Source organism: Equus przewalskii, chromosome 16, assembly GCF_037783145.1.
Source record: "Equus przewalskii isolate Varuska chromosome 16, EquPr2, whole genome shotgun sequence".
NCBI classification, from domain to species: domain Eukaryota; kingdom Metazoa; phylum Chordata; class Mammalia; order Perissodactyla; family Equidae; genus Equus; species Equus przewalskii.
Window position 1 is genome coordinate 45,128,917 of NC_091846.1, and position 25,498 is coordinate 45,154,414.

Here is a 25,498-nt window from a genome sequence, read left to right on the forward strand (position 1 = left end):
ATTAATATTTGTTGTAAACTATGAAGTTGCTAAGATCATTTATGTTTACTGTTTCTTTTTGTTACAGTTGCTGCTAATGTCACCAATGGTAATACATTACCTATTCCTGCTGATTATGTCGGAAAAATATTAGCTTTTAGGATCCAATACCCTCTAGGGACTAGTTATAAGCTATATAAAATTAAGTTTCATTTTTAGACTTTAAATCAGTTCACATCAGTAGGAGTCCAGTGTGAACAAAAATCTGCATTCGAGCCAAACTGATGCATATGCAAAAGTACGTTATTGCCCATGACAGCTCTGCTGCAAAAATTACAGAAAACCGATTAAATTTCAGTGCAGCAGGGGGCTGGGAAAAGCAATATTAAGTAGTCTTCACAACATCTATAAATCAATAGGACACGTTTTTAATCATCAGCAATAATAGTACTTTCAGATTTGTGTAACTTCTGTAAATTTTCCAGGTAGGTCATATGCCAAAGGTCACACACTAAATGCTGAGTCTCAAGTGGACATAGAGTATGGAGCAAACTTCTGTGATGACAACGTGAGTTACAGTAAAAGATACGAGCTTTAAAACATGAATCTACTCCAAGGGGAGGTCAGTTCTCATGGATCTTGAAGTTAGATGACGATAATTCTAAAGAAATGCATTTTAAGCTTACTTTATGGCACAGCAGTTACAGGAGATAATTGTTGTTTGGTCTCAAATTTCTTTTCCTTTAGTAAGGCATAATGGTTGTGATAATATATAAATATTTTTGCTGTTTAAAATGATCTATTTTGTAAATTATTTTTCAGGGAATAAGTATATCTTGCTTTTCAAAGGGGCACTGTAATTGATCTGGCAATGTTTCAACTATTTCTACAGCCTCAAAAGTCCAAATACCTGCTCGTGTAAGAGGACTTAAAGTAATGCTGTTGTGAGAGAAACATTTCTTAACATGCTAGTTAGATCCCAGGGGAAAAGCTTACTTGGTCCATGTTGGTATTTTATACAAATTTATTTCAGAATCAGATGATGAGTAAGGTTCCTTGAGTATCATTAAACTCACGTGACAAGATTTGTGCTCAATAATGTGTTGCTTCTAATAAGAGTAAATACCCTAGTTGAGGGGATTTCAATGGTTACCCACTCTAACTAAAACCTTTTAAAGATGAGAAAACCAAGGTCATCAGAAGGATCAAGTAACTTGTCCAAGATCTCAGACTAGTGAGTTGACTAACCCTAGATCAGAACTCCCCAGGTTATTTAACTTTGTTTTCTTTGAATGTTTCTTTCCAGGATGAGAAGGAATAGTGTCCCTTGAAACCAGAAACATTCGTAGGCAGAAAAAAATGTGATAGAACAGTATCAACTAAGGCATTTTCAGAGAAGCTCTTGTAATGAAAAAGATACAATATACTTGATTTAATGTTATGGTCACTGTTCTCCAAAGTTGAGCAATGATAGGCTCGCCATCCAAAGCACCTCCAGGTATAAACTCATCTTAGGATTCATACGATCATGTATGACAATATGGCAACATGGGCTCTGCAATTAGCCTGCCTATGTTTAAATCCAGACTCTACCACCATTGTGTGCTTGATCAAATGGTTTATCTGCCTCCATTTTCTCATCTGTAAAATGGGGATAACAATGAAATCTACTGTATAAGGTTGTAAAGAGGATTCAATATAATATTGTATATAATTAGCATACAGACTGACTGTGATACTGTGATTTATAATGAGAAATATGTATTTGGTCTTCCTCCCAATTCCGGCACAGAGATCCTACAAATGGGTGGAATTTCCTCAGTGTTAAGAACAATAAAGGGGAAATTGCTATCTTTTGCTATTCATAATAAGACTCTTTCAACTACACCTGAGTTTATGTTAATAAGGTGACTTTTGGAAAGCTCCTAAGGATGGATGCTGGTTGTCAGAGGAACCAACTGTCATTAGAGGGTTTGAACTTTCAGCCCCACTCCCCTGACCTCCAGGGAGGACAGAGGGGTAGAGGTTGAATTAATCACCAATGGTGAATAATTTAATCAATCATGCCTACATAATGAAACCTCCATGAAAACAAGGAAAGATGGGGTTTGGAGAACTTCTGGGTTGGTCAGGTTGTGGAGGTACTGGGTGGGTGGCATGCTCAGAGAAAGCAAGGAAGCTCTGCACCCCTTCCCATATACCTTGCCCCACGCATTTCTTCCATCTGGCCGTTCCTGCGTTATATACTTTTACAATAAACTGAGAACTTAGCAGGTAAAACGTTTTCCTGAGTTCTGTGAGCTGCTCTAGCAAATTAACTGAACCTGAGGAGGGGGTGGTGGGAACCTCCCCCTATGTATCTATATCTGTATCTATACCTGGTTGGTGAGAAGCACAGATTACAATTGGATTTGGAATTGGCATCTAAAGTGGGGGCAAGGGGCAGTCTTATGGGACAGAACTCTTAACCTATGGGGTCTGATGCTATTTCCAGGTAGATAGTGTCAGAATTGAGTTAAATTGTAGGCATCCAGCCAGTGTTGTAGAATTGCTTGGTGTGGGAAAAACTACCAGACATTTGGTGATCAGAAGTATCAGAAGTGAAGAAGTGTTTAGTAGAGTATTGAGAGTAGAGGAGACACACAGGAGTATTTTTCTTGTATAATGACACACTAAGATGGTTCAATAAATATTATATTTTACTATTATTGTATTTTTTGTTGTATAAAACATAAATTTGTAAATATAGTGTATAGTCCAGATTTTTAAGAGACAAATGCTATTCTTTGCATCATAGTAAACTGTGTTTAGAATATTGGATATGTTTTACTGGTTTTTTTAAATGATCTCTTCACAAATTGGTAATGGGAACAAAGAGGAGAAGACATAATATATAATTATAATTAAAGATAAAATGTAATGTACGAGCAATATGTCTGATGTTAGTCTCCCCATATTTTGAAGCCAGTGTCCTATTTTTTTGTTCATCTTTTTGAAGTTTCTTCCTAATACTTTAGTCTAACTCTGTTACAAGTAAAATTGCGTATTAATGACACAAATAAAAAAATTATTAATTTAATTTAAAATGTATAAAATATAACATTATTGGCCATGACATTGGAAATGTAAAGCCTAGAAAATGTATAATCACAGTATTTTGGTCTTAGTACTAAGTCAAATTCTTTTCCATTTTCTTTCCTGAAATGCAGAAGTAGAGAATACTACTTAAATACCACAGTTGGCTTGTGTTTACGTATTAGACTATCGTGAATCAATCTGGGACTGTCATTTATTGTGGTTTTAACATCCTTTTATTGTGGTTTAATCCCTATATAGACAAACCATAATGAACCAAAATCCTATCATATATCCCCTTATGGCATACATCTTCAATGCTAAATTCATCCCTAACTAACTTTTATATTCTCTACTTGTTTTGCCTTTCTACTTTTTACTTATTTATCCATTCTTATTTTAATATTTGTAAGTCTTTTAAAATAAATCTTGTAATGAGATAAGCAATGTAAATTATTTGTTCCCAATCCTACATACAAATAGATCCAAAGCTCTCCTTGAGAATCATGGGTAAAAGTCTCCTCTGAATGTGTTCAATGATAGCCAGTGAGTGAAGGTGTCACATCCAGTGAATTGACACTAAATTCTACTTTCCTCACCTAAAATCTCACAGGGAGTTCTCCACGGACATATTTGAATAAGGAAGCCATAATAAAAGACTGCTCACATTGTAAAAAAACAAGTAGAATTCCACATAAAGTAAATTTTTAAAAATCCCAAAAATCAAACTCTGGAATGAATTTGTCTCTCTCACTAAAGTGAAATTACTGTTCTTTATTGTAGATATTTTTATCCAGGATTACTTTTAAATTCTAAAACAATCAAGTTTCAACAAAGCACAGTAGAGTCTCAGGAGTTAACAAAAGTCTGGTGCCCAAAGATATATTAAAAAGTATATATAATAAATATATTTTACATTTTATATTATATACAGTACATATATTTTCTATGCTACATATAGTATGTATATTTTTCTATAGTATATCTAGTATGCATAGTATATTTAAAAATATTAGCATATCGTATTTTTCTACAGGTACTCTTTTAAAGCGCAAAGAAATAACATTTATGAAAATTCAATTTTGATAATGTGTCACGGATGGGACATCTTGTAGCAACCATCACAAGTTTTAAAATTGAGAACTATCAAATTATAGAATATCATAAAATTAAATTATTGGATATTAGAACAATATCTCCTTAAACACATTATTTTGAAGAGTTTTTTGGTCATTAATTCTAAGAAAAAATAGACTTTATGTAGATTAAATTTAAATATAACTCAATGTCTTAGGTTTAATTAAATAGGAAATATACATAATAAATCTTTAATTTCAGATGTGAAATTGTATACATTGGAAAATGTAAACATTTTCAACTCAATTCTTTTTCATTACTATCCTGATAAAATATCTCCAAAGGAAATACGGAGCTTTAAACTTACTGCACAAAAAGTACGTTACCATTTTGAAATAGAAATCAGAGAACCCCATTATATATAATTGAAATTGCAGAGGAAATTGAGGTAGGCAGAATGTAATTACCCAAATTAGAATTTGGACAGCAAACACATTTATACTGTATGCCCAGTAAGTCAGGGTCATGACTGTTTAAACATTCTATACCATTCCTAGGATATTACTACAACTCAATAAATGTGGCAATAATAAAAGAACTAGCATCTATAATTTTTTGCAAAATTATGTGAAACTATTACTGAACATAAATCCAGTATGTATGTGTGTGTATATGTGTACAGGTATATATGTATAATGTATGTATTATGTGTGTGTATTACTGTGCATGGAACACTAAAATTTTTAATCTTTGTTTTACCTTCTATATACATACGCACATGCATATATACATGCATATATATGTATTAAGCACATACAAATAAATATATAATACATACATCTATATCACACATACATATATGTAAGGCTGAAGTGGACAAGCATAATTTATTTTTAATGAAGTATTCTTACTATAGGTGTTCTGACTTTATCAAAGCCAGATCTCTAAGATTTGGGATTAGAAATAAATAATTTAGTTTGCCTTGACTATCACCCTATCATCAACTCTTGCTGAAACATATCCTCAAGGCTGGTTGGAAGGTTGAAAAGGAGAGTATATTAAATCTAGAAATATCTTCAATAAAATAAATTATTTGTGTAAAATCTGTACATTTTAAACTGGGTTTTCTTTCTCTTTCTCTCTCTTCTTTAAAGAAACGATTACAGTTTGAAGTAATGCAAATAACATTTCTAGTCTAGGTATTACCGGTCTGGGGTGGGTGGATAAATACTCCCAAACCGATAGTATTTGACTTAGAGATACGGTGTTCACATGCAACGCAAGAATCCAGCTGTAAACCCACTCTTCAGATTAGCAAGCTTGTTTACACTGATGAAACCCAGAAATGTTTTCTCTGCTGAAAGTGAAATTAAATTACCCCTTCCCTGGTTAAAGAATTTTAGTTAGTGAAGATACATACAAACAGATCAAGAATTTTAAGTAAATGCTTAGCTTTTTCTTTACTTCATATGGAGTTGTATACATAAGAAAATGAATTGTTCCATTACTTTTCAGAGTGTAAATTCAGAAATGTTGAAGGATACTTTCTGAGAGCATTTAATTTAACAAAAGAGAAATTCATTAAAAACTCTACCTCATAGAAAACAGTAATATGGGTCAAATTTAGAAAAAAATGAGCCTTATGTTTATTTTAAAATATAATCAATTATTTGGCCTTGATTAAGTTTAGGCTAGATTGATGATTTATTTCAATTACTGAGATATAAAACCTTAAAGTTGAATACAGTTCTTGAGACTCTAATTACAATAGTATTAAAAATGCCATATTAATAGATGAGAAGATATGTTACATTAAAGGCCTTCTGTTATGTCCTTGGAGAGGTAAATAAAATTAATTACATTTCTACTGGGAGAAAGTTTAATAGGATAGGAAATGTGCACAGAAAAATATCACTAAGGCTAGAGTGCTAGAGTAAAAACTAAAAAATATAAAATTACCAGGACAGTATCTGTAAGCACGTACTTACTACTAGCTACTCCAAATACAGAGAAGGATATGGCAAAAAATCCCCATCTGGGTTCCACATGATCACTTCATGTGTGGGCAAGAAAATTATGCTTTCTTTTATCCCAAACACTCTTATTATTTTGGCTCCATGCTCTATGTTATTGTTAACTGTAAGTATTTTTGATTCATAATGTACTGTACGTAAAATATACATCCTGAGGACTACATAGGAAATCCGTGGAGAGTTTTGGATGGCTTTTTGAAGTCTATTCTTTGAAGAAATCCCATTAACTGGAACAAACTTATTTACAAAAAAGAAGACTTTTTTTGATTCTTTTATATTAGGCATATTTTAAATGACCAAACATATCACGTCCTCATTGGAAGGCCAGCAGTTTAAAAATAACTAAATATTTATTAGAATTGGTGTGCCATCATTTAGCAAATCAGACAAACTTAAACAGTTAGATTCCTCCCATTAGTCGGCAATAAGGAGAGCATTTAGGCAGAATGATTTTTAAAATGCCCAGATCATTTTCATTTAAGTTTTTATTAAGGCTTAATAAACATATTTGAGTATTTCTAGACCAATTTGATTACTGTAGGAAGTTTAAAATCTTAAATTGCTAGAAAAAGTTCAATACCACAGTTCAGTCAATCTCATGAATTAAGTTGGAATTGTATGAATTTGGGAAAAATCTACAACTGGGTCTTCCGTGTTCCTTTCTTCCAGATTGCAAAAAGGCCTACCTGTATGTTAGTCAGAAGGGTCTCTATGGAAGACAGTCCATCAGGAAACAGAAAAGGAGATGGGAAACCTGGAGGTAGTGGTTGTCCATGCCCAGCTAGAGAAAGTTTGTCAAGGCTGTCTCTTGCGGTTGGTGTGGAAAGCGGGGTCTCATCTGTATGTGATTGAAACAAAAATATAGAACAAGTTACGCTTGTCTGTTTTTATTAGACCTCAGTAATGGCTTCCCTAGTGGTTTCCAGAACATTTATTGCAAATTGGTTCCTGCTATCAGGAGAAAATGCTTTCTGCTGAATTTTCTTTAATGAAAAAGCTGTGGAGATACAAGATAACATTAATGAGTAACTTTATAAGCCTTTTAAATGCAGTCTCTAATGAGACTGAGTTTACAGTGCCATAGAATCTTTTTAAAACAAATATTATCTCATATATAGTTGTGATAATATATTCAGGCTGACTTTATGGGCACCTTCCCAATTATCTCATTTTAGTCTGTTCTGTTTGGATTGACAATAGAATATTTCCAGAGCTTCATATAAACGTTTTGTATATTAGTATGTTTCTTCCTCAATTAACCCTTCCCTTTATATCAATGATTTTTTCAAATATATTCTCAAGAAATCTACAAAAGAATGTAAAATTAAAATCTTTAATTCCACATCTTAAAAGAAGAGCCAGAAACAAATACAGTTTTTCTAAATTATAATTTAATTGTTCAATATTATTAAAACTAAAGATCTAATTCTTTTGATCTTGAACACCTTTCACCTTCATATTGAAAAACTAGCTTTTTATACATAAAAAAGAGGTCTAAAGAAAGGGTAATAAAATACAACTTCCTTAACAATATTTAGAAAATCAAATATAAAATCCTCTAAGATAAATTAGCCTTTAATTTATTTATTGAATATTCTTCAACATTTTAAGCAACTTATAGTAGTGCCCCAAGACAGATTCTTTTTACTCTCACAGTGAAATCTTTTTATTCAGTTCTTTATTATTTAAAGATTTTTACAGTTTCATATAAGATAGATACAAGTTACAGCTTATTTTAATTTATTATATCACAGAGAAAATTTTATTCATGGCAAGTTTCTCAATTTTATAAATATTTTCATATTTCACCCCAGGAAAATTAATCAGAGCAATGTATTTGCACAGTCCTGATAGTATCTCTCAATTTTGCAAGTGGCTAAAAACTTCAGCACACTTGCCTTTATGCTGATAATTTGATTCCACTGTTCTCCTCAATCATTTCTTTATTTTTCATTACAACAGCTAACCACACAACACGTTTTCCAATTACTTCTCTCTGGGACAGAAATATGGAAGTCACCGCACTTCGCCATCTCTAACTAATGTCAGAACAAGTTAAATTCATCTCCCTCACCTTTCCACATTTCTTGTTAATGAACCAAAAAGGAAGAAAGGTTGGGGAGGGGAGTGATGGACACAAGCCCTTCTATTAGCTACACTCCTCTCACACACAGTCACTCACTCCTCTGCAGTTTCTCCTCCCACTCCCTCCTCTGTTAACTCACTGACAGATGATCTGAGGCTCCAGGTACTAGAAGAAGAAACAGAGTAAGCAGCTGAAATAGGACTCACTGTGTTGTTATTTTTTTTTATCACACGTGTCACCAGGGTTAAAGAAAGACTTTAGTGCGGGGTAAGGCTGCTGCATGGCTAATGCGATCAAGGTGATCTTGGACACCATTTACCTAGCTGTCATAAATTACTCCTCCAGACCAAGGCTGCTAGTGTTTTCTCATAACAGCTCTGAAAAGCCACTTGTTAAACATCTATGTGCATGTGAAATTGTTTAAGAATGGAGAGCAATATTTTTCGATCAGCATCACCTTAGTTGTCACATGCTAAAGAAAATGTGGCTTAATAGATCATGGGGATAATAATTGCTTGTCTCTTGAAGAAAGGCACAGAACCAGATGACCACCTGAGTTTGCTTTCAGGTTTAGAGTCTATGACTCCACAGTTCTTAGAGGTTGTCCGAGAAAAAGCATCATGTGTATGTATGCAAACACATACAAACATACACATTTGATTATAAGTTCCATCATCCCCATGGCTATTTGATTTAACTTCAATACATTTATGCACGACTATGTTTGGCTGTCGTGTGAATTAATTCATTAAATCATGTATGATACATATATTTATGTAGCCAATATTTACTTAACATAAACAATGTGCTAGATGCTTAATAAAAACAATCTGCAAGCCTCAAGAAGCATTTCTAGACTAGAGTGATCCATCCCAATTGTTAAGCAGCTAACTACTATAACTAGTAAAACATTTGGGCTTCCATCATTATTCTGTTAGCCAGTCCATTTTTCTCAGTATAAGATCAAAATTGTTCCATGTATATGTGTAAGTGTGTGCATGTGTGTGTGCCTGTGTCATGTTTTATTCTGCAGTTGCTTCAGTGGAATGCTCATCTGGGTCCTCATGGTTTCAGTTATATGTGAATAGACTATCATTTGATATATACTTACTTGATTGGATTCATTCATTCATCATTTTACATAATGGAAATATGTATAAGGCCACTTTAACTCAATACGTAGGTATGAAACAATCAAATTTAGGGCAGAATGACTGCTTAAGAAATGAAAAAAAGGGCTAGTGTTCTTTGAATCAATATATGTTTTTGAAAAGAAGAAAAACTAATCAAAGATCAAATAAACAAAACAAAAATATTCCTTTGGGCTTTAAGACTGAGAAAAAGTTGTCATCTTGTGGCAATTAACATCATAGAAAGTCTCATCTAGTCTTCCTACAAAGATAGTAAAATTGGGAACATAGTTCTTCCTTTTGAAATAAAAGTGACCTTTGATATCCTAAATGTTCTAAGAAGATTAAAGCAAAAGTTTGAGAGACCAGACAATGTGAAAGCGAGTTTTGACATCACATAATCTACACTGACTTCAAACAGTGAATGATGAAGCACAAATTCACAAAACACCTTATTCCAATTTGATATATCTGTACATATTTTTTAAAGTTTTACCTTTAAAAGGAAGTTGCCTTGTCAGATGCTATGATCTTTGGATTATTATAGAATTTGACAACACAATCTCTGTTTTTTGTTCTCTAATACTTTGAAATAATTTTAAACTTATGGAAAAATTGGAAGAATTGCAGAAAGATTTCCTATATAGCCCTGTGGTGGATTGAATGGTAGCCACTCAAAATATACATCCATGCCTAATCTCCGGAGCCTAGCAATGCTAGCTTGTTGAGAAAAAGCGTTTTCACAGATGTAATTTAGTTAACAATCTTGAGACAAGGAGATCCTCTAGGTTTAGAATGGGCCCTAAATCCAATGATAAGTGTCCTTATAAAAGAAGGGCAGAGACAGATTTGAGAGAGATGGAAGAGAAGCTACAGAAAGGGAGGAAGCAATGTGAAGACAGAGCTCAGCATTTTGTGGCCATAGTCAAGAAATGCTGACAGCCACCAGAAATTAGAAGGGATAAAGAATGGATTCTTCCTTATAGCCTCTTGGAGGCAGCTTAGCAATGCTGATACCTTGATTTTAGATTCTTGGACTCCAGAACTCTGAGAAAATAAATTTCTGCTCCTTTAAGCCACCAAGCTTGGGGTAGTGTGTTACGCTGGCCCTCAGAAATGAATTCAACTCCTTACCCAAATTCCCCAATGTTTACATTTTGCCACATTTGCTATTGTTTTTTTAAATATTGGCACCTGTGCTAACATCTGTTGCCAATCTTTTTCTTTTTTCTCCTTCTTCTTCTTTTTCTCCCCAAAGCCCCCCAGTACATGGTTGTATATTCTAGTTACAGGTCCTAGGTCCGCGCCCAGAATGGGACCCACGAAACCCTGAGCCGCCAAAGCAGAGAGCGTGGACTTGACCACTTGGCCATGGGGCTGGCTCCCCCCCATTTACTTTTTAATTATCTCTCTCTCTCATTCTTTGAGTGTGTACATATGTTTGAACCATTTTCTTCTTTTAATCCTTAAGACTTCAGCACATATTCGTTAAGTATAAGGACATACTCTTCCATAACCACAGCATAAAATCAGCAAGAATAACATACACAGAATACTATCGTTTAACCCAGAGTCCATATTCCAATTTTATTATCATGAGGTGTTTTACCATAAAGAGCTAAATAATAAATAAATATTTAATTTACTTGACAAGTACTTGGGGAGTATTTTCTCTGGGCATGTAGTAGCCTCTAAGATGGCCTCTGATGACTCCTCCCTCCTGCTATTCACATCCTGTCTAGAACCTCTCCTTAGTCTTAGTTAGAGCTAACAAATAAAATACAACAAATGTGATGGGATGTCACTTTCGAGATTCAGTGATAAAAAGTATGTAGTTTCCATTTCTCTCTTTCTCCTGCATTTCTTGCCCTGGGAGGGGGGGGAATCAGCTGTCATGTCATGAGATAGCCCCATGGAGGTACACATGACGAAGGACTGAGGCCTGCCAAAAACCATGTAAGGTAGCTTGAAAGCAGATTCCTTCTGCCCAGTTGAGCCTTTAGATGAGGCTGCAGCCCCGAATGATAGCATAACTGCAATCTCATGAGAGGCCTTAAACCAGAGGCTCCCAGCTAAGTTGCACCCAGTTTCTTGATCCAAAGAAACTGTGAGATTTAAATGTTTGATGGTTTAAGCCACTAAATTTTGATGTAATTTGTTATATAGCTATAGATAACTAAAATAGTTCATAACATTTTTTTTAATACTTTGAGATATATAAAGAAAATGACTTAGTGTCCAGTTAGTGTTAGCTACTTTGGACATATAATAACTTCTTCAGGCTTCAGGTTCCTCAATTTAAAAACAACTAGCAGGTTGAATGAGACAAATTCTAGTATCATTCAAATCTAAAATTTCATAGTCTCTATTATTTCTTATAAAAATTCATAAAAACTAGTTAAGTGGAGATGTCACCTATATATTGACTGGAAAGTGCTAATGCATCAGTTTGGAATCAGAATTTCAATATCTTCTTAATTACAAATTCCAAGAGTTATGGATGTCTATATAACATCTGAAAAAGCAGGAGTCACACAAACACAACAGTTCAGAGCAAGCTATTGATTACTTAGGCTTACAAACTCCATTTTACAAGCATTCTTTAATTACTTTGCTTCATTTTATCAAATTGGGAAATAGTTCAACCATCTATAAGACAGGCATTCCCAATACCTGGGATGGAAAATCAGATGCCTTGACGGGTGCATCTTCCTAGGAATAAAATAAGCACTTTTGAAAGCTGCTTTAACTAGAGTACAACTTTTTTTTTAAGTACTCCACATCCCAGGGGACTAGTATTTAAGCCAGTTCTCAACAGAGTTCTTCCCATTTTAAAATTCCTAAGAGAGACTGGTTATTAACTTTAAGGTATTCTTGTATTTTAATTCAGTTACAGGGAGCTACAGTGGTTTTCTAAAGGAAAATAGAAGATGACATGCTACAATACTACAATCGAACAAATGATTTCATCTTTTGACCAAAAAAAACCTAACGATTAACATTTTAATAATTCTATAATAAATATAATGACAATTATAACAAGATATAATCAATAAACATCATTTAGAAAATAATGGACAATATAAAGAGAAAGCAGAAACGGAAGATAAGAAATATTCTTAAAAGTCCAAAATCAACAAAGTATGAAAAAATATTTCATTCTTCTCATCACTTCATCTCATGATTCTACTTATATTTTAAGTAACTTATCAATAAGTGAGCATCAGTAAGATTGATGCCTCTGTAAGACAAGCTTTTTCCCTCCAATCTTATCACACATAGCAATTGAGCAGGATATCCTAAGGAACAATGTTGTTTAAAAAATAATGGGCCTCTACTTTTAAAATGTTTTCTTTCCTGTTAATAAAATCTAACTCAGTTATTATTTTCATAACTAATCCCTTATATTCTCTTTTGAGTTCTTGTGTGTATGTGTGTCTTTGTCTCTCATGTCTTTTATTACATCATAAATTCCAAGTAGAAAAATACTCACTCACTTTTAGAAAACCACACATTCCAAGGGGATTCACATTTATTCATCTTTATGTGAAGTAGATAGCAACATTAAAATGGAAAATTCTCCATGTTTAATATTTACAATAGATCTGGAAGTTTGCAAGAAGACTTTACATTTCTATACTGGCAAAGTGAAAAAAAAAGTTGACAGAAATTCTTGAGAATATAGTACTTTCTATACAGATGTAAATAATTATTTATAAAAATATGAAGTTTTCTTTGTCATTTTGATAAATTTCCATCATAACTGCATATAAAGTTATATTTATTGGTGTTTTTATAAACTCATCAGCTACATTACTCAACTGGAGCACAGGCATAAATAATCTAAAAAGTTAAGGATTGGTGTTTAAAAAAATTTGAAACTTATATCCAGACATAAAATATAGTCATTTAAATTGAGTTCAATCATAACCTCAATTCTGGCTCATTCCTCCTCTAGGAACTCTGGCTTTAATTTGGCAATAGAAACTAATAATAAAGTTGAATAATGTGATCCCAGAATGTAATTTTAAGTCTGAAAATGGTCATGTAAATTTTTTTCTTTCCATTTTTCATCTCACAAAATAAGAATTCCAAAATATCACATGAAAATTTATTTGCGTGACTTTCATGTATCTATTTCAATTCTTATTATTATCCAGCAGTATCATGGAATAGTTCTATTTCCTATATTTAATTTTAAGTGCATTTTTCAAATTCTGGATTTAAAATTACTTCAGAAATTTTTGTAAAATTGTTACCATAACGTGATGTTGCTATCGTAAAATGAAAAGCAAACCAGCCTAAATTCAGAAAGTATGAGAGAAAGTCCTGCCTCTACCAAGTATTAGCAAATAATAGAGCAAAGACTCCATCTTTTATACTCTGTTAGACTCACTTATTTATTAAAAAGCTGATTACAAACTCAAAGGACCACAGCTTAAATCCAATTAGATTATGTATATGAAAGTGCTTTGTATAATATAAAATGCTAATAAATATAAACCATTAATAATTAACAAATAACTTACTCTATTACAAATTTCCTTTTGTAAACTTAGCTTCAATATGCCATGGGGAGAATTCCGGTCTTGTACCATAAGTCTGTGGTTTCTATATTATTTCTCTCTAATGAGGCTTGTGATGATGAAGTATCATGTTGATAATAAAATTATCACTAGATATTATTATGGTTGCCTTATACAAACTAACCCTGCATTAGTTCAGTGAACAGTTAAAATTAACTATGATAGAAAAAACTTGAGAAAGGGCAAAAGGATATGAACTAGTTTATCAATTTCTCTTTAGGCAGCAGGACCTAGAGGAAATGGACAAGTTGACTTACACAAAAAAGAAAACAGTACGTATTTTATAGAAATAGACTGTAAGGAGCACAAAAACACTTCAGGACTGGCCCCGTTGCGCAGTGGTTAAGTTCACATGCTCTGCTTCTGCGGACCCTGGTTTGCAGGTTTGGATCCCGGGTGCAGACCTATACATTGTTCATCATTCACACTGCGGAGGCATCCCACATACAAAATAGAGGAAGACTGGCACAGATGTTGGCTCATGGACAATCTTCCTCACCGCCAAAAAAAAAGAAAGAAAGAAAAAAGAAACCCACATCAGAGGTTCCTTCGGTATGCTTGAAGCAGTATTAGAACTCTGGATATCAAGTTTGAGTGGCCAAAGGAAAAGATTTAACATGAGAAGGAGATCATTGTAAGTGCATGTTTGGCAGGATGCTGGAAGTATGCTAAAAAATGCATCAATCTCACAGTTTTGCCTAATTAATGCATAAAGTATTCATTAAGCACATATGTAACTATCATCTTTATCAGTAGTTCTTAACTTTTGGGTAGTTCACCTTTGAGATGCTGATGAAAGATAGGGACCACTCCATAAAGGAAGAAATAGGATATGTAGTCTCAGCTCCCTAATACAGAGTAAGCACTTAGTAATGTTTGTTGAAAGAGTATGTGAATGAGACAAAGTGAGGCAAAAGCTGGAGGAGTACAGTATGCACAAATAAGAAGGATATAGTCTCTTGCTTACCCTGAGGTCATTCCACATCCACGATAGTAAAACTAAAAATACCCTCTTTTGGAAAACCACTCTATTGATTACAAGGCAATTTCATAGACATTATCTTGGGTTAGGAGGAAGCTCTAGGAAGAAGATTAAAAAAAATGCATGCAATTATAATCTCAATAAGGTTATGTGCCAAAAGATGGATTCAAATGGCACCAAGTGTTTATTTAGAAAAAGGAGAGATTATATTTAGATGATGCAAGTTGAGAGCTGAGTGAGGAAAAATGAAATCTTGATGGCAAGGTACATTAGAAATGGGCATTCAATACTGGGAAAGATTTAAACAGGGGAAGGTCAATGGGTTGTGTGAGGAAACCAGGCAGGGATAACAGTTCAAGGAAAGCAGGGATCCTAAGTACCCTGATGAAACTTCGTGTATTTATTTTATTTATTTTTTTATTTTTTCTTTTTTTCTGAGGAAGATTAGCCCTGAGCTAACATCTGACAATCCTCCTCTTTTCTGAGGAAGACTGACTCTGAGCTAACATCCGTGCCCATCTTCTTCTACTTTATATGTGGGACACCTACCACAGCATGGCTTGCCATTTGGCGTGATGTCCTCACGCGGGATCCGAACCGGCGAACCCCGGGCCACGGAATCAGAACATGCGCATTTAACCACTGCACCACTGGGCCGGCCCTAAAACTTTGCATTTTTAAGGGGAAATCCTATTTTCTACTATTATTCTCAAAAGCGAGTCTTTAATTTCTGGCTATTCTGCATTTGTCTTTCAAAAATCTATATATGGAGAAAACTCTAAATCGAGCTGTGTGTTAATATTTCCAAACGTGGCCTTTACAGCAAACTCATCACTATCTTTGGCAACTAGAAGATGGAGCCAAAGTACTCATATATCTGTAAATAGATCTTCTTCCTCTCACAACTTGGAATTTCTTGGCAAAAATGGAATGGTACCAAGCATTAAACAGACACATACACACACACATGCACACACACACACACTGATTTAACTTTTAAACATTTTGGGTGGCTTTCACCCCTGCTTGTTTCTTAAAGTCATAAGTCACAAGTGTTTATGAAAGAGATGGCGTAGCTTATGCTGAAAAGATCCACTTAATTCACCTTTCTGTCTTTTCCATGACCCCGTAGGTTTAACCTCACTGCTGATACTGCAAGTGGATATGGGAAAGCATTTATTGAAAGCTACATAACAGACCCGGTTATATTTCCTAGGTTGATGTTTTGCATATCTGCACAGTAGGGCCATTAAGGGTTCTAAGAGCACAACGGAAATAATCATAACATTTGTTTTTAGATGACTGACTCAGGACATGTACACCAGGCTTTATATAGAAACTGTTTTTGTTTTATTAAGGGACTGTTTGCCTGTTAGTGATAACATCATTAAAAATAAATGAAAGGGGGCTGGTAAAATGCTTCCCAAAAGCAGAAACCTAATTAAAGGTGATATGCCTGCTACGAGGCTTTTTCCAGGACTCAGAAATAGAACAAGGTTAGTTCTTTCTTATTTTATAAGGCCCAAAGAAGACCTCACAGTAAAACATCACTTCTGATTTAATTTTCTATTTCTGTATACTTTAATAATCTACTTTACAGTCTGCGATTGCCCATAGAAAGTGAACTAGTTTTGTTCCTGCAGACAGCTTCTTCATCATGTCATACTGCGTGAAAAGAAAATCTGATGGTTCGGCTCAAACAAAAAAGGCACTCTCCTTTTAAAGCAAATTGTATAGGTTGTAATCTATGCAGTAATAGTTGTTGAAATAATGCACACACAAACGTTTCAGAGTCTTAAAAGGCCACTTTTGAGAGCCTGAGTTAATGGTAAAAAACATTTCCAAATCATGGTTTATAATTCAGAAGAAAAAAAAGAAAGTAGACCCTTTCATTTTAAGGGGTGGAGTTACTCTAATTTCATGGATGGTGGAAAAAGCAGGAAACTGCATTCCCTTGATAACTCTGCCCTTATTGTGCTGTGACCTTGGCCAATTTACTTAAATTTACATCTGCCAAAAATGAGTTTCTGAAATGTGCTTTGAGAATTTTCAGGGGGTGGGGGGAAGGAGTTGTCACATAAATCCAAGGCCTTTTCAAAATTAATATTACTTTAGAAATAAAGAGAAATAGAAGGGACACACCAGGCACCTTTACACTGTGCCATAGCTTGATGTCCTGGTCTCTTCTTGTCATCTCTGCACGGTTCTGTTTCATTTATGAGTCTCTGAACTGAAAACGAATGGTATTGCTAAGAGAATAAAACAGAACGATTCCCAAATTATTCCCCTATAAAATTATTCCCCTATAAAATAGCTCTGGCAATGTGGATTATCCAAACTCTGATTTGCACATGGGTTTTAGACTAAAATTACCGTGGAATTATAAAAAGTGGGGAATATCTTTGGAAATCACTTGGTATAAATTCTTCATTTTTCAGATGAAACAATTCCAAAAGTGATTGACCCAAAATTTTCAAACCCAAGTCTGCAAATTCTCGTTTCTTTTTCACTAAAAGTTATACCCATGTTCTACCCAGGCAATTCAGAGGAAACACAGGGGAAGAAAGACATTTTGAATGATTCCAAGGATACGCATACCCACAAACATACACACATATATGATAATTGGTGAAAGTGAAACTTGGCAGGATATTTAATAAATATTAAGGGATTTTAGAAGTGAAAATGATAATGTGATTGTGATTTAAGGAAAAGAGTCTTTATCATTACTACACACTGAAAATAAATAAAGGAAAATATTGACCTAGTAAATAAAATACGTTTGGGATTGGCTTTAAAGTTCTTTGAAGGAGAGGAGTTGGATGGGGAAACTTCTGAAAGAAGTCTAGGCTTGAGATGATCATTGTCAAACCTGAATATGGGTAGGTATATAGGGGGGTTCATTACCCTATTCTAATTTTATGCTTGTTTGAAATTTTCTATAATAAAAAGTTTTTAACGTAAAAATAATGCTACCAGTAAAAATTCTATTAGCTCATGCTTCTTTCAAAAAGTCAGAGGCATTGGTATAATGATGATGATGATGATCATCAAAATAACTAGCATATACTGAGTGCTTTCTATATATGCAAAACAATGTACTAAGCACTTTGCATGCATTAACTTATTTAATCCTTACAATGCTTCTGTTAGATTATTACTAATGTTATACTCATTTTATGCATGAGTAGAGAGAGGTAAAAATAAGTTGATTAACTTGCCAAGATAACTCAGCTAGTAAGGAAAGGGGCCAAATTCAAACTCAAGTTATCTTGCTCCAGAACCGATGTTCTTTAAACACCCAAGGGGTAAAATGTATATTATCTACAAGAATTTTAAAAATGTATTGAATATATGTGTTCAAATATGTAAAGAAACACACACTTCAAAAAAGAAAATTTTATAATTATTTTATCTCCGAGCAGAAGGAAAACAGACATTTCTATTTGACTCTCCATGCTTAATCAAGAATTGATTTACTTCTTAAAACCCAGCCAACGGTTATCCTAAGCAGCCAAGAGTCCCCCAAATTGACTACTACTACTGTCACACTTATGATTATTCATTTTGGAAGCAAAGATATCTATCTTAGAAATGAAACTCCAAATTCTCCCCACATGAGATGAGAGAGAATTCCAACCGTGAGTGTAATATACATTTAATATCAACTAGAACTTACGTAGCCCACACAGGCACCTCCCCGCAAATTTCTCCACTCTACACCTTTACAAATGCCAACCATACTAACAAGGTCCATACTTTCCTCGTGAGAAATATTTAACCACAAAAGTATTGCTTTTGAATGGACACACGCATATCATTGGGTAAACAAACAAGGGCTACTTAAAGATTCTTAAGACAACAAAATGATCGTCCAAGAGATTCACTTCAGTAGGAGCAGGTCCCTTGCCTGACTCTTTTATCAACTACAATTAAACCCTGCACATTGCCACAAATTGTCTCCTGCACTTGTTCTAATTTAACTTCTCCTGAATTTCCTCCCTGTGTAACCCTAGCCATGAAATTGCCTCACTTTCCACCAGAGAACTTTAATGTAAGTCTGGTAATTTCCTAAGCATAATCTCTCCTTCCAAGCCACAGCTTTGTTTTAATAATTCCCCGCGCTCCCACCTCCCCATGCCACAATCTCTTGAGACAGAGAGCATGGCATGCAACTGTGAAAAGTCTCCTGAAGTGATGCCTCACAGCTCTATACCTTCAGCTTCACTGTCTTGAAACAATTAATTTTTCCCCTTCCAGCCATAACAACCAATTACTAATACATCTTACCAGGACTATTTCAAATGGTCAAATTCATTGAAAATTATGATCAAACAAATTTCTTCACAGGTTTGTTCTTTAAGTGTGTTTAACATAAAAACCTGTGAGGGAAGGAGCTCTGTCCATCTTATTTACCTGTGTTACTTCAGTGTCTGACATGTAACACATTTTTATTATTGAGTGGTTGAATGTCTGCTTTAATTTATTTCCCAAACTAGTTAACTTGTTAAGCCTTTCGTTGCTATGGTAATAAAGATAAATTTTAGCTGAGGTTACTTTACATTTTAAATTAGTTGAGTCTGAATGAACGACAAGGTGTATAATAAATGGTTTCAGTTTGGGTTGCCTTTTTAGAAACATGAATCTAGCACATAAAAATTATTTATAATATTAATAATTCTAAATTTTAAAATTCCAATTTTTAAAAATTGATTAAATATATTTGTGGCTACCCGGTGCAGGAAAGGGACTAGTGAGTATGTGTAGAAAACAGTAGGATTTGATTCATCTATGGAAAAATGCCATTGGCTGCTCTGGGCAAGAGTAGCTTTGCCAGGACAGAGAGTGTCTGTGCAAAGGATGACAAGCATCCTGTCAGGAATATTATAGAAACTATTCCCCAGACAATAATAGGAGGTTAAACTAAGTGACCTTTATATCCCTTCACCTATTGAGATTTTATGACTTCTTCCTTTAAAACTGACTGCTTTCTCATACGCTCATATAAAAATGCAAAGGAGAGCACTAATTTTTAGGATTTAGGGAAATATAAAAAGTTAAGAGTGTATGTTTATGTCATTGTCAGCATTCTTCTCTTGGCGAGAAGGGGATTCTTGAACAGCACAGCTGCTCTCTTGCAACTCTCAGAGCATAAAAACATAATGCAAATTCCTGGACTTTTACTGTATATAAGTTTTTAAAAATTGATTTCCAATTTATAACTGTTTGTTCTTTGTAGCAAAGAAAAAAGATGACATTGTCAGATTCATAAAATTGTTGTTACTAGCTTTTTAATGTGCTATATTTAAGAAAAATATAACTGTTGGCTCAAAAAAAATGTCAAAAAATTGAATACAGAAATGAGAAATCTTACTTAAGTTTTCCTACTTGTAATTTTACCTACTTGTAATATTAATTTGAAAAACTAATTGTTTGGAATTTTTTAATTACTTTAAAAATTCAAATTTAAAAAAACCCATCAAGCACTTTTTTTCCATTAAAGTATTTCCTGTTATCTTCTGCTTTATATTCTACATGTCTCATAGCATGGATGCCTTGGATTCATTCTGAGGAATTTCATTTTTAAATCATGAAGAATTAATGCATTCAAATTAGAAGACATAGCATAGATCAAGCATCTTAGCTGGAAAGAGAACATATTTTAGGGGAACTGAGGAACAGCTGTGTAGATGAGACCCAACAAGTGTGAGGAGAGTGACTAATGTAGACATTACAAAAATAAGGGGGCCAGATGTGGTTGACCTCTTGTAGGTCTGCACATGAAGTTGCGGCCTGCAACGCTCAGGAGCAGGTTGGATATGGCTGATCATCTAGCAGAAATGGCACTCCTGTCTAGTCGTGTATGTCTCCGGAGAATGTAGAACTATTTTATCCTATGTGACCATGTGACTGTTCATTCCCCTGGCATGTTCAATTCAAATCAAGCTAAGATTATTGCTACTTGATATCTTCTTGTATATTTCTTTATTGTTTGTCTCCTCTAATGACAATGTAAGCTTCTTTCTTAAAAAATTATTTTATTGAGGGCATATTGGCTTGTAACGTTGTATACCTTTCAGGTGTACATTATTATATGTCAGTTTCTGTATAGACTGCATCGTGCTCACAACCAATAGTCTAGTTTTTATCCATCACCATACATATATTTCCCTTTACCCCTTTCGCCCTCTCCCCATCCCTTTTCCTCTCTGGTAACCACTAATCCATTCTTCTTATCCATGTGTTTGTTTCAATGCAACATTCTGAAGAACAAAATCCCTCTGTATTTATGGCCATCGTTCCCCCTGTACCTTAAAAGATGACTTGCACCTACTAGGCTTTCAAGAAATATGTGCAGAGTGAATAAATATATGTTTAAAAAGGATATCGAAATGAAATAAATTAATTTCTCAAGCTACTTCTGTGCATTTAGTTTCAGAAATATCAAATTTACAAACATAAATATTAATCAAAGAATCTTCTAAATAGCACATTAAGAAAGATTTAGATAATTATATTACTATAGATAAAATAACCCTTTTAGATCAAATGTATTTGAAAGAAACACAAGAAAAGCATATCATATGTATGTATATGTGTATACAAATGGCTGTAGACACAAACACACATAGTTATTTAAGTTCATAAGTATATATGTATCTCTATAGGTATATAGGTATGCAGAACTCTTCTATAGTCATTCAATAACTATTCTATGTTTAGATTATTAATTTACTTTAAAAACTATCACCAAAAGCTTTAGGCAAATACATAATAAGTTTATTATTTGACATAATAAATTATCTTTCATTATTTATTCCTTCTCCCCATATAGTAAGATTTCACAAGAATGCAAAATCCAGGTAGAACCTGGAAGATTTACTATTGCTTTCTCTTTTAGCCCATGTACTTTAAGATTAACAAATTATAAGTAGGATATACATTGAAAGACAATTTCATAAGTAACTTAATACTGACTGAAAATCTGAAAGCAATTAAAGTATCCAACTTTATTAGAAAGTGCATGTTTGAACAAGCAAACAAAACATGCAGGTTTTACTCCTACACTCTCTCAATAAACATGAAAAACTCACATTGCCTTTTGATGTTATTTTCCATTAGAAACTTAAAGAAATACCATGACAAAGATAACAGCGAAAAACAGTATATTTATATACATTTTCAAACTCACACATAGCTTTAAATTCTAATATGTCCTCCACATACCTTGGCCCGGGACAGTAGTCATGGGAGAAAATTTATACTGGGGTCTTTCTCTTTTAGTTGGGAATCATGACAAATATACTGTCCTCATTGTTTCTCTTATAATCTATTCTAAACTTTGTTCTTTAACTTTTTTTTTATAGCATACAAATTCTCCATGGAGCTTTGAATATAGTGCTTAGTATAACAATAGCTTCAAAAGTGTTATGATACTCTTAAGGAAGTTGTTATTTCCTTCACTAACAAAATTATTTTCACAACTGTTAAATTTAATCATAAATTCCATAAGAGAGCTTTTAGGAAACCAAATTAACCCTGAAATATGAATACATTTTATTTTGCCAATTGGTTCAGCTAGCACTCTTAACAAAGATAAGAACATAAGAATATCAGAGCAAGTAAGGATATTTAATTCATTCTTGGACTTCCTGGTGGAGGAGAAATCCAGGTTCAGAATGCAGAATGATCAGCATAAAAGCCTTATGGCATGACTAAAACCTCGAACTATGGAGAGAAGAAGTAATTTTGAAGAAAAAGCTAATTTATTTTCTCAAACCGTATGTCAAGGTTCTAAACCCTCCTCCCACTTTAGATTCAGTCTTTCAAATGTCAATATGTTTTTCTCTGTCATCTAGTTATTGTTAACAATTAAACATAAAAATCATTATCTATAATGTTCACTGAAATCTCTTCATCCTAATATTCCCACATTGCCCTGATAGGCAAAGAAATGAGGCTACATTGAAAGACGTTTTCCTAGTGAGTTCATGCCAGTCCTAGTAATCACCATCCTGTTTTCCAAGAAATTCTTTTACAGAATGATTTTAGAATCTCCCTCAGGGTCATCGTCAAGGTGTTCCTTACACTGTATGTGAAATGTGCCTGTATATTTTTCTCAAAAAATCATAATTGCATTAGCTTGTTTACTCATTGATCACCTCTCTTGCCTGTGGACCAGCAAGTTCAGCTGTAAATTTAGTCCAAATATCTTAGAACATAATTCACGTGGCCTGAATTCATTTAGAATAGTCAAGACTTTTCTTCCCATCTCTTCACCTGTCTTGGGCTTCATCTTTCTCGGGCTCTCATGATGCTTATTCTCGCTATTTTTATTTTCTCTTAGAAAGATAATGAAAGCAAAAGAATAACATTGTATCTTTGTATCTCTTCAGATGCAACTATATATACTTAAAGAGAGATTGTGCTAAAAATTATGTCATTACTTGATTACCTGACAATCTGAGTTAATCTTCATCCTGAACATGGAGTTTCAAAATTGGAGCAGAAGAATTGGTTTCTGCTTTCTCTACGTTTTTCAATCTGGATTCTAGATTCTGCATTTCCAAAAATTACTGATGATACTGAGTAAGTCCTTCTCTTGTCTCAAGTTTACTACATAATTAGGATATCACTCCTGCAACTGTGCCCTCTCTTTATAGATTTTTGCCCTCTTTGCTGAATAATTCTAATTGCATATTGCATTTTGTAATATATTTATTCTAATCTAAGGAAGAAAATCTCCCCTGATACTATCCTTCCCTACAATTACTGTCTCAGTTTTCTATATCCTTTTTCAAGGGTTTCTATACTCTCTGTAACCTCGCAGTCTTCCCATAATTTAATCTCGAACCCACTCTAGCCAGTTTTTTATTCCTCTCTCCTATAAAACTATGTTTATCAAAATTAACTGTGTCATCCATATTGCCAAATCTGAGAGTCAATTCTCAGACTTCCCCATGCTTGATTTATCAGCAGCCCTTGACATGTTGGTTATTCTTTCGTTCTTGAAACTCTTTCTTCACTTGGTTTCCAGGACACCATGCTTACTTCTTCGCCCAAAACCTCGGTGACAGCTTCTTCTTAGTCTCTTTATTGCTTTTCTTTTTTATCTAATCTTTTCCAGCTCAAAACATTACAGGGTACCTTCTGACCCTTTCTCTTTGCTATACACATTTCCTCATGATCTCATTCAGACCCATGCCTTTAAATACCATCTATATGCTGATGGCTCCAAAATTTATATCTTTAGTGCAGACCTTGTGCCTGAACTGCCCTCATCTTTGGACTCACATCTCCACTGGGATATCTAATAGACATCTTGAAACTCACATGTCCAAAAAACGAACACTTAATTACCCAATTCCACAGCTGCTCCTTCTATCATCTTGTTAATCTCAGTCCCATTCCATTCCTTTTCTTCTGAGAGTCAACTAAAATGATGAACATGTAGTGTTTCATTCTAGTTCATATAGCTACAGATAATATAGAGATATATAGAGCTAGACATATCCATATTTGTGGGTAAGATAAGTGACATTTAACATATTTGGGGGTTAAATTTACATAAATGGTATTCTACTGTTAATATCTTTTTACAACTTTTATGTTTCTGAGACTTATCTAAGTTGGTTCATATAGATCTATTTATTCTTTTGAAGTTCTGTACGGAATTACATTATACAACTATGCTATATTTTGTTATTTATTCATTTCTCCATTCAGTTGGTTCCAAACTGTTTGCTGTTATAAAGAATTTTTCAGTAAAATGCTTTTATTTTTATCTGTGTACTAGACCTTTGAATGTATTAATTTATATGATTCTCACAAAACATCATATTATCTTTGTTCACCATAAACAAAACTGAATTTTAAGGAGAAAGAGTAATTTTCCTAAGGTCCCACAGTTAGTCAAAGACAGAGCCAGAACTGAAATCGCATTTATGTCATTTCGTCACTCAGGGTTTTTTCCTACTGTACTACCTCATCTGGGTCTAAATCCCATGAAACTCTTGTAGGAATAATGCTGACAGTAACAGGGAACAATGAAAAAGGCCCATTATCACCCCTAATTCAGTGAGAATTCTAGAAAATCATGAGTGGGCAATGAGAGCATGTGAGTATGGATGAAATATGAGTATAGTAGTGGCAGCTTATTTAGAAAACTACAATTTAAAACCTTGTTATCAACTGATTAGGCACTCCAGTTCTAGAGATATTGACAAGAAATTCACAGGAATTGTTTACTATAAACTGTGGAACAAGGAAGAAGTAGATGTTAAACAGAAGATCTCAGTTTGCATGCTTGAGAGTCAGGAAAACGTAGTGACATTAAGTAAATTGGGGAAATTAGAAAGAAGATCCTCTGGGACCAACAAGGTATAGGATGGAGAGAATATAAGTGCTTGATGATGTTCCCATTAAGATGAAGATTTGTTTTACTTACCAAAGACTTTGAGCCAAGAATTCCTACTTGCTTTCTAAATAAGAAAAAGATTGAAAAACAAAAAACAAATGGAAAGAAGAAAAGGAACAAATGTTGTCTAGAG

At 33.9% G+C, this 25,498-nt stretch overlaps 1 protein-coding gene across 1 annotated transcript in view; it reads right to left on the reverse strand.

The window, feature by feature from the left end:
* DACH1 (dachshund family transcription factor 1) overlaps positions 1-25,498 on the reverse strand; it is a 407,431-nt gene that overhangs the window by 40,802 nt on the left and 341,131 nt on the right. The window contains exon 7 of the mRNA XM_008517937.2: positions 6,851-7,002. Within this exon, the coding sequence (XP_008516159.2) occupies positions 6,851-7,002 (152 nt within the window). The remainder of the gene's footprint in view (positions 1-6,850; positions 7,003-25,498) is intronic.